This window comes from Dreissena polymorpha, chromosome 2, assembly GCF_020536995.1.
Source record: "Dreissena polymorpha isolate Duluth1 chromosome 2, UMN_Dpol_1.0, whole genome shotgun sequence".
Taxonomy (NCBI): Eukaryota; Metazoa; Mollusca; class Bivalvia; order Myida; family Dreissenidae; genus Dreissena; species Dreissena polymorpha.
The window spans coordinates 9,305,463-9,326,505 of NC_068356.1; the positions used below are offsets into that span (position 1 = coordinate 9,305,463).

Sequence of the window (21,043 nt, forward strand, 5' to 3'; positions counted from 1 at the left end):
AGTGACAAAGATATAGCGATTTTTAGCGATAATAACATCACTGAGCATTAAATTAATAGAGGATATGTATTTGCTTTCGAGATATAACATTAAATCACGTGCATCCAAAACAACCGAGTTTGATATAACAAAACACAAGTCAAGTCACGTCACGTCACAAGTCACAAGTCAAACGTACAAGAGTGAACACATATCAGGGTTTTGCTGGCGAGCTATACTGGTAGTATTGAACCTTTGATAAGCAAGAGTTTAAAATAAGGGATACATATAGATTATTTATATAATAAAATTTATTACGTATAAATTGTGTTTACAGTTCTGTATGTTCTATAGAATAGTTTACAGAATTTATTTTAATAAATGAATGTATGTCGATTATATTTGCAAATGAATATAGCAAACTACAATTGTCAGTGTTTCAAAAACCCTTAATATAAAGCCCGTCTGGCAAACTATGCTCGCAAGAAAATACATGTTAAACATGTCCTTAAGCAACACCGCAACAGTAAACAAAATATAAGTCATATCAATAAACTAAAATATTAAACACAAAACAAAAACAGCAACAAAACATATGCAGAACATGTCAAAAATAACATAAAATTGCAATCAAAAATGATAAACACGCAACAACTTTTCTGATTAGTCACTAAAACAGTTATTTTCTCAAAATTGAATCGACGAAATTAAATAATTTTGTCCACATTAATTTGTCGTATTTTCCTATCGATTCGTGTAACAATTTGTTAAAAAGATTTATAAGTATCACTATTAACTATTGTGGTGTCAAATTGCATTTGGGACATCCGCTCTTCATAAAACTTTAAAAAAAAAATAATTAGGTCCTTCGCAAATGGAAAATAGGCTACTTGCAATAAAAGTATGAATACGGCATTTTTTATTATTTGGCCTAATTATCTAGTTTTTTTTATTCAATTGACCCAGCTTCAAATTAGGTTTAAATATTAACAAGTTAAACATTTTAACCATCAGAATTCATCAAGATCGATTCATAAATGTGGTATGTTTTGTGGTAACAAGTGTTCTTAGGTTTGACCTGGTGACCTAGTTTCAACAAGATTTCCATATATTTCGATATATGTGGCTTCAAGAGTGGTCATAATTGTTTATAAGATGGTGTCCTAAGTTTTGACAACATTTGACCCAGATTCAATATCAGCATATGTATATTAGCAAGATAAATATCATGACTTAGTTTCATCCAGTTCTTGATAAAAATGTGTCCTCTAGAGTGATAACAAGGTATAAAACAAGAGCTGTCAGAGGACAGCGCGCTGGACTATTCGAGTGCTTGACAGTATAACGTAAGCCATCATGGGGTAATTGTTCAAATTATTCAATAAGGTCAAGGTAATAGTTCGGGTATATTTTCCACAATCTATTGAACTTTTGTAAAGACATAAAACAAACTAAATAGATTTTATTTCAAGTTTGATAGCAATAGCTTGGGTGGGAAGTTTGGACGGTCCTTCAAAAATAAAGTAAATAAATAAAAAAGAAAACAATTGTGGGGGGGTAGGGAGGGGGGTATAATGTGGGGTGTGGTCATTTATTAGATGATCTTTCAAAAATAAAAAAAAGGAAAGAAAAAAAGAAAAAAATGTTTGGGGTGAGGGGGGGGGGGGGGGCAGGGATTCTGGGTTGGGGCGTGGGGTATTGTTTGGGTGGAATCCATTGTGGTATTCAGGTAAGTGTTGTTTTGTCAACGTATTAATAAAATCTGATCATAAATAAAGAAGTTATGGCAATGTAACTAAAGTAATATGCATATTGTAAATGGAAAACGGGCAATAATTCTTACAAAATGCTTGATACAGTTGTCTGCTCTTGTTTATAGATTGGGGTCATGTTGGTAAAGAAGTTTGCAAAATATGAAAGCAATATGTCAAGGGACATTGAAAATATTTGAGGTGGTACGCAAACTTTAACATAGATTTATCAATAATATGCATATTCTAAGTGAAAAAATTGCCATAATTCTTACAAAATGCTTGGTACAGTTGTCTGCTCTTGTTTATAGATTGGGGTCATGTTGGTAAAGAAGTTTGCAAAATATGAAAGCAATATGTCAAGGGACATTGAAAATATTTGAGGTGGTACGCAAACTTTAACATAGATTTATCAATAATATGCATATTCTAAGTGAAAAAGAGCCATAATTCTTACAAAATGCTTGATACAGTTGTCTGCTCTTGTTTATAGGTTGGGGTCATGTTGGTAAAGAAGTATGCAAAATATGGAAGCAATATGTCAAGGGACATTGAAAATATTTGGGGTGGTACGCAAGCTTTAACATTTGCACGCTAACGCTAACGGGAACGCTAACGCCGACGCCGCGGTGAGTAGGATAGCTCCACTATATATATTTCATATATAATAGTCGAGCTAAAAAGAATGCATAAGATTTCTAAGATTTAAACTGGTTACCTAGTTTTGACCAAACGTGATCCAATACAAAAGAGGTTATGTTTGGAGACAGTCGTATTTCACCTCAGAGTGTAGAATAACACTCACATGAAATGTATTATAAGAGATCGATGTCAGACTGCACTTGAAGCTCGCGCATTTATCATTAAGATATCTAAGAACACTTATTTCATGTACTTTGTGACTTTGAATTGAAGGGATATTATAAATACAGCATAGAACTCGCATGACCTATGATATTTTTCAAAATTACCTCAATAGGCGATTAGTGTTTCTTCGATTCATATGTAGTGTTGGCTGCAATGGTTTCGCTTTACGAAGTGTGTTCACTAGTCAAGTAACCAATACGAAAAGTTGTTCAGTGCATTAACCTTCCTTTTATTGAAAATTAGCAGATACTAGTTAGGAATTGATAATTTGAGCCGCCTAAACTATCTGCCTTTGCTTTTAAAGCTAATCGCAAAAGTAAAACAAGTATTTTGAGAAAAACTTATACTAAGGAAAGCACATTTAAGGCACCATCCAAATTTAGATAGCACACACACAAACGAAGATTGCCTTAACATACATTCGAAAAAAAAATCTATACAAACATTATAAACCACTTCCAGGTAACATTTACAACTGTAGAATATATATAAATTAGTATAAGCATAAATCAAACAATATCTGATTCTGGATAGAGCACTTTTTACATACAAAGAATACATTTTAATTTATTTAAACGTCAACGAGCGAAATGTAGAATTTAATAAGAATGCATTTTGAGAATTTAACAAAACAAGTATTATTCGATATGATAAATAGCATGCATAGACACAAGAACAGACGTCTTTGATTGAAAAGCATACCGATCTGACATTATTAATTTGCACATAAAAACAGATTGGTTTAACAATCCCATCTTGTTATGAGCGCATTTAACCCAGCAATCGTACTTGAATGTATTGATTATACATTTAGAACGTTCTATGCACCATAAACTAAATACGCGATCATCATTTGGGTGTAAAAAAAAGGCACAGTAGCTTAAATAAATATAAATGAACATTGAACACCAGTCCAATATTAATTACACGCAGATGTATAGAGATCCTCCGCCGAATGATTTTGGCGCCATACGTTAAAAAAAAAGTGTGCACAAATAGCGAATACTCTATTTAAGTATAATCATTTTGCGTACATCGATAAATATTTTTAAGATTAAACATATTTGGGTTGCTAAATTGTCTATAAATCAACTGGCTTTTACAGATCCTCTCAAATCCGTTTTCTGGTTTTAAAAAAGTGCTTGGTGTCTTCGGAAGGATTTTTAGAATGGGGAGCGTTATCGGGACCTCTCGGACGGAGAGCGGACGCCATAACCATTTCATCACTGCGACTGATAATAATGAATATAATTTAATACGCAAATTTAAGAATTTCAGTGTACATGAGTTGTTTTAGTGTATGCGCTATAATAAATGCAGTACATGAGACTTAAAAGGTAAAAACCATTATAGTCAGCACATAAGTGTGGCGAGAAAAAGTCAGATTCCGCGTGACCTACTTTGGTAGCGGCGGTGGGGGTGGTGCCGGTGGAATCACCCCGGGGGTAACATGCACTAACGGAACATAAGGCTTTGGTGCAACTGGGGTTGGTTCGGCGCGATGCGCGGCGGATGTACTCGGCGTGGGCTTAGAGGGCGCCGGACCACTCTGGTTCTTCTGTAAATGAGCTTCTATAAGTCGCTGTCTGGCTTGAAATGATCCCGGCTGACCCGTTGTCGGCTCCACGGCTAACGACCTGTTGAGAACGTTCCCTTGAGAAGCAAGACCGGACCTTGCAGTTTCCGGAGCATCAAATGGAGGGGTTTTAGGTCTGTTGGTATGATTGGATGACGCTGCGTTTGAGCTGAAGTGCAGGGGAGGAGTAGGAGGTCGTGGGGTGAATGGTATATCGTTCGGGGGCGTGCTCGGGCGGTAGGAGGAGTAGGGCTCGCGAGGAGACACCACTGTGCTCTTAGGTAGGATCAGCGGTGGAACTTCCGTTGACTCTCTGGCGGACGGCGGTATATCGCTTGGTGGAGTAGCCGGACGCTTACTAGATGTTGAATATAAACTATCGCGTGGAATTATTGTTGGCGGGGTTTCCGTGCGCTTTACGCGCAACTGAACAGGATCGATTTCATCATCATCGACATCGTCGTCCCCAAAGTTTATAGCGCCCGCGTTGTATTTAGTAAACCTCGACTTCTCGCCGTCTTCCACCAAGTACTGTAGACGGTCGGACATGGAGGCGCCGATGTTCCCGATACTTCCGGTTCGCCCTATCCCGTGTTCCGTCTCATACGAAGGCCCCTTTGCAGACCGCCGGATAGGGACCTCGTATCCTGCATCACCTGCGGAACTTGGACCTGCAACCGCAACGGGACTATTTCGACTGGGTTCCTCGCCCGTATTTTTCGTTGAAGAGCGAATTACATGAGTGTATCCGTAGACACCATCTTTATCTGTATCATCTTTGCGGACAACAGATTCGCGAGTGGATGCCTTGGGTTCCTTGCCCGTATTTTTCGTTGAAGAGCGAATTACATGAGTGTATCCGTAGACACCATCTTTATCTGTATCATCTTTGCGGACAACAGATTCGCGAGTGGATGCCTTAATCACTTGAGTATAAACGTAGTCGTCATCTTTCCTCGTGTTCAAAGGCTCGTGCGTCTTGGAGTCGTGACGTTGGGTGTCAACTAGCGTTCCTGATGGGAAGAACATGACGTCACCCTCAACCGGTTCCGGGGCCGGCTCAGCGTGGGCCCATCGGAAAGAAGGGGCATTTGAAGACTCAGAGTCACTTTCATACGCACCCTTAGTGGAGCGACGCAGTTTATTGAAGTCGTCTGCCTCCGACATCGCACGTGATTGTAGGGCGGAAGTAACGCCACGGCTTGGAGGCGGGGTCCGCGATCTAGACCTCGGCCTGCGCTCAATGACAACTTCCGTGTCTTCTGCTGTGGTAGCCTTGACCTGAAAAAAACATGTATATTTAATGCTAAGTAGTTGAATAGAAACAACTATTTCAGCAGAAAACCATCCAAGTTAAGGGTGTATGTTTTCTGTGTGAAATGCTACCTCAAATCATGACTGCGAAGGGAGATAATTGAAAATCATCTTTCACGTAAACATTCATGAAAAGAAACATTGGCTCCCTTACAAGTGAATCGTGGCTATCGTTTACGGTTTCTCTATGAATTCTTTATCATGAATAAAATGATGAAAGCAAAAGTACTTTCTAAGTTGGAAACTTAAACAAAATCAGTCAAGGGTTTATATTGGTGTTTTACTTCCTTATCAAGATCCGATGTACATAAATTACGTGGAGCGGTATCAAAAAAGACTACTTCCTTGAAACATGGGCTCAGTAATTAAGGCTATCTGAATAATGTTTCTAATTCATATGGATACCCAAATGTCATCATTATCATCACCGCCATTACCACGACTGAAAAAAGCGCGATCATCCGCGCTAAAAGAATGTCGAAACATGTTAGTTTCTACATTTGGATTTAATCTAGTTAATGGATATTGCATAAATGTGCAGCAAGATCGCATTCACCTTGCAAACCACTGATTGTATCATGCACATTACAAATGGATTGAGATGTTCGATGCGTAAAGCAATGCATTAACCGGCAACGCAAAATCGCTCTAGGATCACATATGAAAGACATACTGCTGTGTCTGCCGTTGCTGTGTACACTATATATATATACCGGTATAACATACTATCCAAACAACCAATTTTGGTGAATAATTTGGTAGTTAAATTTGTGTAAAGTATAAAATACACAATTACTGGCGATACATAATATCTCCTATTCATAATAAGATTCGCTTTGCTTTAATATTGAATAATTTCAACACGTAAATACACATGTCATTGAGCTTTATTTTTCAACTTGCCTGTGGATCAGGTAACCGGCTTTTAGATTTCAGCTTTCGCCGATTTTAAAACTGTATTTATGGAGCATTGTTGTGGGAAAACTGGGCTTCATGCATGTGCATAGAGTGTCCTCCCAGATTGTTCGGTCCGGACAGTCTAATCGGGCACGAAACGTTCCGCCTAAACTGGATTTTCGTTTAAACGAAAAAATCCATACAAGCAGAAAATGTCGTCATAGATTAGCCAGTACAGACTGCACAGGCTAAACATGCCTTAAGTCTAATTTTCACAGAAAGAGGCTCTATTAAAAAGATAAATATGTTCGATAACTACCTCTGTGGTATCCGGATTCAGCTCCCTACAAGGGAAAGAGGGATTTCAGAAATGCATTATAAAAAATTATTTGAATAAACCTTTAAACAATATCGGTGATACTAACCAGCTTTATTACCACACAATTGATTAGTTTTATTGTAAAGTGAAAGCATTACCTCAGCTCCTTCAATAAAACGTTTTTAACAAAAAATTTAATTTTCTTAAAAATATGTCAATAGCATAACGCGATCGACACGGGTAAAACTTTAAAGTACTTGACCCACCGTCCCTTTCTCATCAACATATCTCCCCTGATTATTAAACTGTTATTACAAATATCCTCTTGGATATATATCAAAAATAGAGGGCGTAATCACGTGACGATCAAGACAAAAAAGGTGTTTTTCGCCGTTTTACCCTTTATTACTTTTGTTGAATATTTAAATGCTTCCATCTTTTCAGCCATATCAGTAAGAAAGTGATTAGCGTTTATTTTGTTTTGACATTCACTTTATATCTCAACTTAACTCGCTACGAATGTTCTTTGCGGGAGCTGTAATTTTGTTATCCAGCTAAAACATTTCGTAGCGAAGAAAGTCGAGATGTAGAGGAAATATTTATACACAATAAACGGTAATCACTTTCTTAATGATATGGCTGAAAAAAGAGCGGTATTAAAAAATAATACAAGTAATAAAGGCTACAAAACGGCGAATAATACCTCCCTCGGCATTGACGTCGCCATATTAATCGTCACGTAATTTCTTCCTCATTTAAAGGGAATTCGCCTTACAAGAAGCATAACTCTTCACCACATTATTTTAGAGTTATTTCCTTTGTTTCTCTTATTTTCACACTTACTTTGTTTGCTTAAAGTGTCAGGTGTGCTTGCGAAATAATCGGCAATTTTACAAGAAAGCAATGGTGCGTTATCCGATACAATCAAATTTATGACCGAACAATTTATACAAAATAGCGTTTACCTTATTTTCGGAGATTGATTATCGTTGGTTCTCTTCTTATATCGGCCTTCGCGGGATTTGGATCGCGCCCTCGGTCTGCTATCATCGTCGTCGTCGTCAATATAAATAACGGGCCTGATAATTGGTATTCCGTCATACGACTGCTGTACGACAAACTCGTGGGGTACGTTCTCCGATCGCCTGTCCGTCGAGTATTTCCGATCCTCACCGGCTTCTCCCGACCCTGTTCTCTTTTTCCGCTTTGATTTATGAATAACCGGTCTCGGGTCCGCCCTTATTGGAATCGTTCCGAGTGGAATCACTATAGGAGGCGGCGGACCGGAAACGGTTCCCACAGACCGTCGCTCGTGGTGCATAATTGCCGGTGGTGGTCCGTGGTATGTTGAATATGGAGCATGACTGTAAGCAGTAACATGCGGTGAGTCAACGAACGCTGATGGATACGGAGGGTTCGCCGGTGCCTTCTTCACGTAACCGTTCATGGCGTAAGGCGGTGGTAGCCGCGGGTCGTAATATGGCGGCGGTGGAGGTGGATATGCATGCCCGTTGTAAACAACATGACGGTCTTTTCGGTGTCTGCGTTGATGGCGCTTTTCTGGGCGTTTTGTTCCGCCATATCTGAAAAAAGATTCTCAGACTGCAAGATTTCTTTAAAAAAAAAACATTTACAGAAAAAAACGATGCATACGAGATGTATACAAAACAGGTTGACAACATTCCTGTACTACTAAGCAGTGGAAAGCGATGCCCATGACAAGACACAGGCTGAACACTTACTTGTAGTAGCAGAAGAAGGTGATGCCGATTATAAGGCACATGTTGATCACTTTCTTGTAGTAGCGGAAGAAAGCGATGTTGATGGCAAAACACAGTTTGATCACTTACTTGTAGTAGCAGAAGAAAGCGAGGCCGATTATAAGACACATGTTGATCGCTTACTTGTAGTAGCACAAAACAGCGATGTCGATCACAAGGCACAGGTTGAACACTTACGTGTAGCAGAAGAAGGCGATGATATAACAAGGCAAATGTTGATCACTTACTTGTAGTAGAAGAAGAAAGCGAGGCCGATTATAAGACACATGTTGATAACTTACTTGTAGTAGCACGAGAAAGCGATGTCCATCACAATACACAATTGAACAATTAATTGTAGCAGAAGAGAGCGATTTCGATGACAAGGCACATGTCGAACACTTGCGTGTAGCAGAAGAAGGCGATGCATATAACAAGGCAAATGTTTATCACTTACCTGTAGTAACAGAAGAACGCGATGCCGATGACAAGGCACAGGAAGAGAACCCCGCTGACGACGGCGGCGGCAATCACTCCCCCGTCTTCCGCAGCAGCCGCCACTGAAAAAAGAAATAACAGGGCCATTCCCTTGGATATTATTGCAATAAAGGCCAAACTGTAAATGAAATCGTTACGCCAAACGTTGAAAAAAATATTTCATTTCAAAACGTTGTTCATGGGAAATGTTTCGGATTTTTATTTAGCTGAAATATTCCGAGTGTGACTTGTTATCCATGGCAACGAGTTTCACGGCCTAAATATGATTATGAACATCTGCTTTTACAAACCAAAATCGCTTATGACTTGATTTTGTTCGATTTTTAACGCTTTTTTAAAACAGCTTTGCCTGAATATCTTGCCGGTTTGTTAACCCACTCACACTTTGCCTGGACACGTTTAGCCGATCAAAGTTGTTCCTAAATTTCAACTCATACATTTAAATATTTGTTAAAAAAATGTGATACCGTAGCTGCACACTGTCTGCTTATACCCCCCCCACACACACACACACTATTTGTTATGATATAGATCTAAAACGTTTTCATACGACTATCAAAAACATACATTTAAATCTTTAAATCTTTAAAAACATTCTGATATCGTGTATCAATATGTAGCAAGGTTCATTTGAGTCACCCATAATTCTGTAGTGTTACGTGGCTTACAAATACCAGTATATCGCCCTCTTAAATAGCTCATTTATTAATATTCAAATAGCTAACATGGTGTTTGATATGAAAAAGCTATCAACTTACAAAAGAGTATTTCTTTTCAATTTGATCTTGTTGAGTAATTTTGTTAATCGTATTTTTTCATGGCTTTCGTTCTAACGAGAAGGCATAGAGTGAAAATTCAATTCAAAATCCATCGCCTCAGTTAACTCTGCTTAGTGTTTACGTAGAATTGCACGAGTGAAAATGATAAAACCAAAAAGAGCATTGAACAAAGTTTCAAGTAAAATGTGAAACTTGTAGTTAGTTTTTTAGAAAGATTGCGGAGTGAACTGAAAACACGGTAATATATTCAACAAGAGCACCGCATAACGGGTGCCACGCTCGGCTGCGAAAGCTTGTCAGAATTTGTTTAATTTTTTTTAGAGGTCACAGTGACCTTGTCCTTTGACCTAGTGACCCAAAATGGGTGTGGCGTGTACAAATCATCAAGGTGCATTTACATATGAAGTTTCAAAGTTGTAGGTGGAAGCACTTTGATTTTAGAGCCAATGTAAAGGTTTTAGCACGACGCCGGCGGACGGCGGACGACGAGCAGGCTATGACAATACCTCGGGTTTTCTCCGAAAACAGCCTCGCTTAATAAACATTGCTATGAAATTCCTCTATATACGTATATTGTTTCCTTCGATGTATTGTTAACATGAGTTTTGAGTTTATGAGTTTAAATCTTTTATTGCTATATAACAGATTTTAATTATATAAGTAAGCATTTCGAGCTGAATTGGATCTGACGTAAAAAGTGATGCTGTACTGCTGTTGTTGTTGTTATTTTTGTCTTTTAATTGTATCCATATTTTACTTTTATGTTTATATCTTTCATTTATTTTTGCTTTTACATCTCATTCGTATCCCAATGTACTCATATATTTTACAGAATAAAGAAACGTCTTACGTTTAAATGTGTATCATTGTCTTATTATTTACACTTCTTTGTAAGGAAAACAATTTAGTGCGAATTACCATTCTTAACACTGAAATTTTCACGTGCGTTTAAAACGTAAATACCATGTACTTTAATGATGAAAAGTACGGTAGCTTGAATTGTTTGTATTTAAATTTTATGGATATCTTATCAAATGTAAAGATTTTGATTACATACTTAATTTTACAATACAAATTACAGCTAGCTGTCAATGTAGTTCGATAAAATGTGCAATTATTCGCAAAACATGAGAATAAACGTTTATACGTAGTAATGATCACAATCAATTCAGTGAAATGTTATTGCAACTACCACAAACTTGTTCTTCCTAGGGTTTCAACAAAAAATTCACTACACGCAAATGCGCGCACAAAATCGATGTAGGTAATTGTATTTTCCTTCCGAGAACCAAGATACCATTGATCGAAACGAATCAGGAAGTTTGCTTTAGATATTGAATTTCACCAACCCGTTTCGACCAAGTGCATACACATTTCGAAATGATCCGGGTACGTAATTGCATAAAAAGGTATAAAAACACTTAATTAGTGTAAGCGAATATCTCGGAATGGAACGCCAGATATTTTCAAAAGTTAGTAATACCAAAACAATGTTGACAAAACGGGCCTTGTGTATAAACGTAATGCGCAGATGTGGACATTCACACAGCATTCTTTTTTACATTTACCATTATTTCAAAGTTAATGATTGAAATACATTTAAGGTTGAATTAATTCTTTACAAATGAAAAGCATACCCATTAATGCAAATAAATATTCTGTGTCAAATATAACAACTTATGGCTGAAAATGTCGTCGCAATAAAGATATGTATATTTTTTTCCAATGCCATTCGCAAAATAAACAATCAAACGTTTTGCAAATTAGTTACTTAATAGTTTATTAGTTGATTAAAAGACAATGAAATGTAGACGTTTTTATGAGTTCTTTATCATCATCTTGACCGTCAGTCGTATCAAGAACTGCTCAAGAGAGCGTTAAATTTTACTCACTGGTATTAATCTTTACTGCTCAATTTTCAAGAAGTTAATTGTGTTTTTTATATTGATATTAACGTGTTTGTTGTTGTCTACTTTTTGTTGCTATGTTTTATAAATTCAAAGTAAGTTGATTTTGCATAATGGTACTATTACGTTGACATGATAATTTAATATTTTGAACTTGTCAATGAAATAGATAGGAAAGGTTTGCAAAAAGGTGTGACTGTTCTTCGCTTAATACTATTTACTTGTGGTGGAGCAAATACATACGAATGCCAAGACAATTTTGATCTTCGAAAGCACTTACAACCTAAATTTCTTAAAAACATGTTCATCACGGAACAAAGCCATGCAATAATCCTTCTCAGAGGGTCTCGAGACAGGAGACCGGTAGAGTTGCGTGTTGTTTTGACATAAAAGAAAATAACATATATTTGACAGCTCTTATTTAATATACAACGCTATTTCTTGACTGTTTATTATTATGGTAGAGGACTGTGGTTTAGTGAGATGCGTACATCATATCCGTCAGTTTTGAACGTATTGACGGTATTGTTCACACAACGGTCTTTGTCTTTCAATATAAGCGCTCAATGGGTCGTTGTCGGCTCAGGTACTGTTTAAAGAACTCCGGGTACTCTTAAGTATACAACAAGTTACCCCGGGTACGGAAAATACTCTTAAATACAGCCGATCATACTCCGGGGTACGTTTTAATATATTTCCCGTACCCCTGGATACTTAGTAGTATACTTAAAGAGTAAACTGGGTACTTTCAAGTAGTACCTAAGTCGACAAAGATCAGTTGATCAATATGAGCATAAGTACATATTTTGAAGACAAGTAAAATCGTATATACTTTAAGAGGGAATTTACGTCTATTTTATGTCTTATTTTCTTAAACGTAAGTTTGAAATGTTCACGAAACAAGTGTTAGTATGCAGGCTTTATATTATGCCCGCAGTTATTATTTGAATGTAGTTTATATAGGGCAAAAATGAAAATCGCACTTTTAAATCTTTTTACTTATCGTATACTTTCATAAAGTATAAGAAACATATTGGTCGTGTAAAATGTATTCATGAAAATCCTATATAGAATTGGAAATACTTTGACTAAAGAGTAGCTACTAGTTTGTGTTACTATTTATGGGTTAGCAGAAAGTCCAGCTTGATGACAAGTTTGTTAGTAAGTGCAATATTTAGAATGTGTGTTTCATAATCGAACATCAAACTTTCAAATCCAGCAATTCAACTAGCCGCCGAGAATGATGAAAATGCCACGCATGGAGGTATTATAACACAGCTACCTAAACGAGTCGTAACATCAAACAAGACTATTGCCAAGCAATATATGTCCCCTACCGACTCAATCATTTTCAGAACTTTTTTTATTTGTTGCCATAGCAACGAGAATTCTTGACGTAGGAACGAAATGAAAAGATGTGCATAATCTCCATATTGACATATGACCATGTTTCAAGTTTCATGAAAAAAATATGAAGAACTTTTAAAGTTATCGCAGGATCCAGAAAAGTGTGACAGACAGACAGACTAACAGACAGACGCACAAAGCGCAAACCATAAGTGCCCTCCGATGAAACCGGTAGGGGACAAACATATCAAACTTCAGGTGGTTGCGTTTGTTGTGATTGTGTGTTTGCTTGTTGGATATTGTCAGAAATTTCATGTAGCAACGGTTCACTGCATACCCGTCATGTGAAACGACGATAAATACGGTGGTCATGTACACTAATTTAACAAGTAACCATTACAAAGAATAATATTTATATAAATAATACAGATCGCAGTATAGTATCTTATATAACTAACACGTGCAAAAATAAATATGAACATATATCTTCCAGATTTACCTAAGCAATGCACTTATTTATGTTCATGTAAAATGTTATTATTTTTCGTTCAATTGCTTTGATGAGCGAAGCAATGAACTTGTACATGTTATACGTAATGGATTTAAATATTCACACTCACTGAGCACAGCAGTGATTTCAAGAAATGTAACACTTACAATTCAAGCGACAGGTACAGTGTATATCATCACACAATTTTTGACAACTGTTACTACAACTCAACTCAGTATTTCACGCATGCCTGAACGTCGTCGATGCCCAACTACAGCTGTGAATTTCAACTCAATTTGCATCGCTCATTTTTGTTACATCGCTTTATTTTTTTCAAAACACTGTTAATACATTCTAAAAATCACAACAATACTTATTGAACTTCGTTATTACTTTTGTTTTGATTAACTTCATTCACTAACAAATATAGTTTTGTATTGTTTATTCAATGACAAGCTAAATGAAAACAAGTCGAAAACTCATGTACAAGCTTACCAGAGCCGATCTGAAGGATCGTGACCCCTAGCGGTATTAGCAGACGGCCCCTTGGCATAGTGTTTCAAAATCCGATTCAGGAAGTCCGAAAACACATATTTTAGGATCCACTAAACCTCGCCCATTTTAACAACGATTCGAAATGTATTGAAGTAGTACGGACTAAGCTGACTTGAATAGCACTTCTCGATCCGCTCCGCTAGCTATGTTTAGCAGACGTGTTTAAGTAGACATAAAATAGTCGATTGTTTGTCTACCCGAGCGAGTATTGCATGACGTTACTCATTTCATGATAAAGAATGAGAAATATAGGAAAATATGTCTCGTATAAAATGGTTTTAAAGGGATTTGACGATTATGTCCAAATCAGCTTAAAATGCTCTTCCTAATCGTACATGTAACTGTTTCCCGATTGGATAAAACACTCTTGAAAATATTTAGGTTTATTAACGAATTGAGTCAGGCAGCATTTAAACAGTTTAAAACAGCGTAATTATATCATTTAAGTTTCACATGATTGATTCCCTGCTACAAATGAGTATTTAAATAACATGCTTTATATTTAGTTTGCCGACAAATTACGTGTATTCTGTATTGTGAATTGGGCAAGGAATTACTATGAATATTCTGCCAAAATTGCAGAAAAAAGCATACTTAGAAAACTCAAATATGCAAATAGTAAAATCAAGTTTTGAACGTTTATAACCGTGTCCATTAAAGAATACTAAAACAGACACGAGAATGAGACCAACTGTTAATTATTAGAGTCGTGTTCTGAGGAAACATAATGCATGTGCGTAAAGTGTCGTCCCAGATTAGCGATTAGCCTGTGCAGTCCGCATAGGCTAATCAGGGACGACACTTTCCGCCTAAATTGGATTTTTGCTAAGAAGAGACTTCATTTAAACGAAAAATGTCATAAAAGGGTCAAGTGTCGTCGCATATTAGCCTGTGCGGACTGCACAGGCTAATATGCGACGACACTTTACGCACAAGCATTATGCCCAGTTTTCTCAGAATGCGACGGATTATATTCGCTCACACAATCAGCAGCAATATCTAACAGTTCAACAAAGCCGCACGTCAGGTACAGATTGGCTTCAGAATGCGTTGACAGCATCTTTGAGTACATTGAGAAGTCATGGTTTTGAATGGAACGGCACATTTGAACCGCGTCATGCGAAAATGCGTCTTATGTCATATGCGGACAGCGTATCTCCATAAAAGTGTGTGCGAAACCGCGCATAGCTACGCTGTCCGCTAGAAAGTCGAGCAAGGTTTCGTAGTCTCATAAGCGGACATAGTAGCTTTTGACACGACTACGCTATTTGAGGCTGGGCTTTACATGCGCACATGTGAACATGCTAACATCAATACTTCAGGTCGGGTGGTATTAAAGAACCGGAATTAAAACTATTTTTAAATCACATATTTTAAAATATATATTGCGCATAGTTAAAAAAATATTACTGCTAGCGTATGAAATTTCATAAATATATTAACCCATTTATGCCTAGCGTCTAGAAAAAAGGCATGATGCGGCGTCTCATCTGGATCTGCGCTGTTTGCGTAAAGGAATTTCTGTAAGAAATATTTTAAATATAGAAATAAATATACAAGACATCCCTAATTTTGGAAATAAATTGATCCAAATTGGAAGGATGGGAGAGTCCACTAGGCATAAATGGGTTAAAAATTCTGTGCAATTGCGCACCTCCATATTTTGTTTCGTACATACAATATAACACCAAAATGAGTATTTGCCACTTCAGCCAGAAATCTTTGATAGAACGTAGCTCATGAAGATTTGCTGCTATTGATAAAACTTTACAAACATATTCAGCATGTAAACAGAAGCGCCTTCATACATGGGTTCGTTGTTTATACCGATGTTTTTGTCGTTAACAATGTATGTTGAAGTAAGTCGATTGTAACTCATTAAGGTTTGCAATATACGGATTAAAGATCACAAATGAATGAACCAGATCGCGAACTTGCGCACATTGCTTCATAATTTTCGAGATTAGAGGAATCCTACGGACACATGTCTATTTATAAGCTGGAACATAGCGGAGGTCACGGGAGGAAAGTAAGTTTCTTACGGATGCTGATTTAGCGTTGTAAGCGATATTCTATGTGGGAAACTCGCATGTTTAGTAAACATTCTATAACAGTTAACACACTAATAACGTTTTAAATGAACCAAGTTGGTAAGTGGTATTTTTCTTGGCAGTCAAAGGGCCAACATGTGAGCCGCATCATGCGAAAATGGGTATAATGTCATAAGCGAAGCGCCGGACCAGCCTGAGCAATCATGCATGCTGATCAGGAGCCACCCTGAAACTCAATATTCTTGGCCTCATTAGCGGAGGAGTAGCTCTTGACAGGAATGCGATGATGCGCAGGCTTGTCAGCAAATACGCAAAGTTAATAAGAACCATTTTCGCATAACGCGGTTTATTTATGTCAACATGCCGTTTGTAAGAACGCTTAACACAAACCGGTTCATGATCAGTAACAGTACGTTACCTCCCTTACTATGGTATGAAACCCGATATGCAAACGTTCTCAGTGTTTTATTCTGCAATTTCAATCAGTCAGAACGAGTTTGTCACCGTTAGTGAGAACTATTACAAAAATAGGAACGTATTTATGTTATCTTATTGTTCAAACAGACGGTTACTGGTAAAGGACTAATTGTTCGCATGACTTGTGTGAGATAATTATCGACAATGTGTAATATATTATAAAATAATAAAATCACTGGGAAATTCGATGGGCGAGTATTCGGGATTTTCGTAACTAAGAAGTTGTCTCCCATTTGGGTAGGTATCACGAGTATCCCGGGTAAAAAGCGGTCCGTCTTAAATGCGTATATGACTCATATCCGCGGATATGACCGAAAAGTGCGGATATGGACGAATATAAGCAATATCGACACTTTTTCTGCAATGTTTATTTCAATGTTTAATGAAAAATACACAATATGTATTAAATATGAAAGGTAAAAATATCTTCTATTTGATTGTTACTATTATATTTTAGTTTATTGGTACGTAAAAATATGCACGTTATTTTATTTATTCAAATGAACACAGGATATCGTAGAGCTACATTTAAATGTTTCAAGAATGATTATAATCATTACAGTTGCGCTGTTATTGAAAAGCAATGCATGTCCCGGTAAAATTTTAGATTTTTCGTTAATATTTCAACAGTTCATATCCAATATCCCGATAAGTTAAAATACGAAGCCTATATGTTTAAGATTAATATTACAGCTGTTACATTCACTTATAAAACATTATATTAACGAAAAATCTAAAATTTTAGGTAGGTATTGTTTACTTCCGGTTGTCAATATCACTAAGCGCGTGTATTTAAAAAAGTTATCGATTAAAAATATGAATTCTATTAAAACTTAGGTGACTTTAATTCCAATGAATATTGCAACAACTGTCGAGGATGTCTTAAACTATTCAAAAACTGAAATTCAAACGTTTTTAAGGTCGAGCAATGTAAAAATTAGTGGAAACAAGGAAAAAATTGTATATCTAAATACTAAAGTTTTGAGACGACATCAACAATAATAATACATACGGAATATTACGCTAGTCAATTGTTCCAAGAGTTTGTATCACTCGAGTGGCTTTTGTGATGACGTATCACACGAGAGGCGGAGCCTCGAGTGTGATGCGAAATAGCACAAGCCACGACAGTGATACAAACTCTTGGAACAATTGACTAGCGTAATATTCCTTTTATTATATACAACAACTAACGAAAACAGTTCACAATTGTATTGTTTACTTTAACAAAACTGACAAAACAATGACAAAAACGGTACGCCATAGTTTTTAAGACGCGTATGAATACAGTTTATGTAAATTAACGTGCAAACATTCGAACCGGGAAAACACAGGTTTCCGACACGCTTACCTTAATGCCATCGTTAATCCAATGTTTATAACAATTCAGTTGACAACTTTAATCCGATGTTTATAACAAAAACGTTGAAACGATATGCACTTCCACTTCTATTCTTGAAGTTCTTCCATGTCTTTATCGAAACTTAGTTTAAACCATACTATTTTATTGTATTCCTATCGAAATAAACATTTAAGCATAATAAACACACACTCCAAAATACGTTTTGAATTCGTTCGATATTTTTAACAAATAGTTTACTGTTAAAAAACACCACGTCCGACATGTCCTTAAATTCCAGAGAGTTTAGATAAAACTATTGTGTTTCGTCACAGAAAAGACGTCACACGATGTACTACGGAATATATTTCGTAATATAAAATATTTATATTTTCGGTGCGCGGAATATGACGTCATTAAATGGGTCGAAGTACTCCGGCTAGTATGGTAATACGGATTTGGAAACAGCGAGTAGCGTAATACGGGATTTTTTCTTTTAACGATTGATACAACCTGTATTTTGTTAAATGCATTAAACAGGTATATAATAAATTCAGTATATTATATAGACATTATGTAAACGTATACAACAAAACATATGTGGTGTCGGCATGGTTATATTGTTTGTGGTGTGTAGCCCTAAACAATCTTCTGGCACTTCGTCATGTTCGCGGATATGAATTTAGAGTTGGAAAAATGATAATGTCTGTTAAATTGTTATATTTTGAGACAATACTAACATATTTAACACATATTGTGTATTTTTTGTATTAAACATTGAAATAAGCATTGCAGAAAAAGTGTCGATATTGCCTGTATTCGTCCATATCCGCACTTTTCGGTCATATCCGCGGATATGAGTCATATACGAATTTTAGACGGACCGCTTTTTTACCCGGGATACTCGTGATACCTACCGAATGGGAGACAACTTCTTAGTTACGAAAAGACCGAATACATTTGTTTGAAAATGACAATCTCTTGCACGACGGTCACATTACATTCACCTCTGTGTTGGGCTCAAAACGGACTATTGTTATGAAAGCGTCTCATTCATGTCATGATCATTCCAAGCGTTCATCATTGAGGTTACAGTATACTAAACAATCTCTTGCACGACATTGCATTAACTGCATTAAAGAAAACCATCTCATACCATGATATCTTATATCAGTCTTAATTCATTATAATATAAAATTGATATGTTTTTTATGTTAAGAAACCAACATACATACACACGTCGAAGCAATTCCTAACGTCACACAATAAAAAAGTATGTTCAATTGTTTACATTTGTGAAGTGCATGGAATGATTCCATCTGCGTAAATGGGCGATAAAATAGTTCCAAATAGTTGCATTAAAACTCGCAAGTTTTTGCACGAATTATCGTACATTTAAAAGTCTTATTTCTTAATTTAATGCATGCGATCTTAAATATCCACTCAAATATACATTTAATGCGTTTGTTCGGCTTTAGCTATTTGGTAGACAAAATGGCGTGCTGAGCCTTACGCAGAGTTGTATGTGATAGCAAGGAACGACAACTCTGCGTGGAGATTGTGAAAATGAATGTAAAGGACGGGTTTCTTCTAGATACGTCTAAACACTATATGGACCATTGCTTTTATCTGATCATGTCCAGATTTACATTCAAGTAAAACCTTGTGGTCATTAATACGTCTTTATGTTGTTTTCCCATAAGAGACAAATCTATGTTATGATATCCAAAAGCTATGCTTTCCTACTGTTTTTATATCTTAATAATAGTTTTACACAAGCGCTACAAGATTGTAGATGATCATATGGACACTTGATTTCTAACAAGGAAACATTTTAATTTCTTTAGTAAAAGAGCCAATGAGGCGAGTACACATAGCCCACTATCAAAAATCTGCATTATCAATCTTATTTTATTTTGTTTTGCATTTTGCTTTTCATCATTAAATTTCTGTCGTTTTGGTCCAAATTGAATGAAAAGTGAATTGAATGAAGTTTCTATCAAAACAATAACCTCAGTTGTTAATAATGGTGCCAATTTAGAATTGTAGTTTTGAAAGTAAATTCGTTGTTAAATTAATAATACAATTAAACAATTTTCTACAATTATCCAAGATTATATGGTTGTGTATAAAAGCTGCATTTTTTTACAGATTGAATAAAAAAAGGCTTTGTATCAAATCTACACATCCAAGTGTTGAATCTTTATGGACAGCGAATACATTTGGATGGTGACCTACGTAAAAGCCCAAGATTTTATGGTTATATACAATATATGCAAGTTTGGTCAAAATCAAATTAAAAAAAACACTTTATATTACATTTACACGTTTAATCCATTTATGCCTAGCGTCTAGAAAAAAGGCCTTGGCAAACAGAGAAGACCCAGATGAGACGCCGCATGATGCGGCGTCTCATCAGGGTCTGCACTGTTTGCTTAAAGGAATTTCTGTAAGGAATATTCTAAATATATAAATAAATATACTAGAAATCCCTAATTTTAAAAATAAATTGATCCAATTTAGAAGGATGGGAGAGTCCGCTAAGCATAAATGGGTTAATTTAGTGGCTTGCAGACGATGGATTTTTATTTAAAGGGTGCCCATCTTAAAAATTACGAAAGTGACACAATAACCAATACATTTTTAGCCGCCATAGTACTTAATAATAGGGGAAACACGTAGCTTTCGGGGGGGGGGGGGGGTGGGGAACATGCCCCATAACTTCGCTCTGGACAGGGAATGGCAGGCAAAATCCTTAGTAGCCAACTGCCTTTTGTACGCACATGTATTATTCGCATAATTAACCCATTTAAGCCTAGTGGAATCTCCCATCCTTCCAAATTGGATCAATGTATTTCCAAAATTAGGGATGTCTGGTATATTTATTTCTAGATTTAGAATATTTCTTACATAAATTCCTTTAAGCAAACAGCGCAGACCATGATGAGACGCCGCATCATGCGGCGTCTCATCTCGGTCTACGCTGTTTGCCAAGGCATTTTTCTAGACGCTAGGCATAAATGGGTTAAGGCTATGGGAGTAAGTAATATTTTTTCATTTAATGTAGTTTGTATTATGTACAATAAAAAGTTGAGCATTTTTGACAGACAGTATTTTATACCGATATAACTCCCATT

General features: G+C 36.4%; 1 protein-coding gene across 1 annotated transcript; it reads right to left on the reverse strand.

The window, feature by feature from the left end:
* Positions 1–272: 272 nt before the first annotated feature.
* On the reverse strand, positions 273–14,225 carry LOC127865807 (histone-lysine N-methyltransferase SETD1B-like). The gene is made up of 5 exons (XM_052405824.1): positions 13,980–14,225; positions 8,921–9,023; positions 7,669–8,286; positions 6,704–6,728; positions 273–5,454 (listed from the first exon to the last, which is right to left on the reverse strand). The coding sequence occupies exons 1-5, from the start codon at positions 14,035–14,037 to the stop codon at positions 3,994–3,996; spliced, it is 2,265 nt and encodes a 754-aa protein (XP_052261784.1). The 5' UTR covers positions 14,038–14,225; the 3' UTR covers positions 273–3,993.
* Between the last annotated feature and the right edge of the window lie 6,818 nt (positions 14,226–21,043).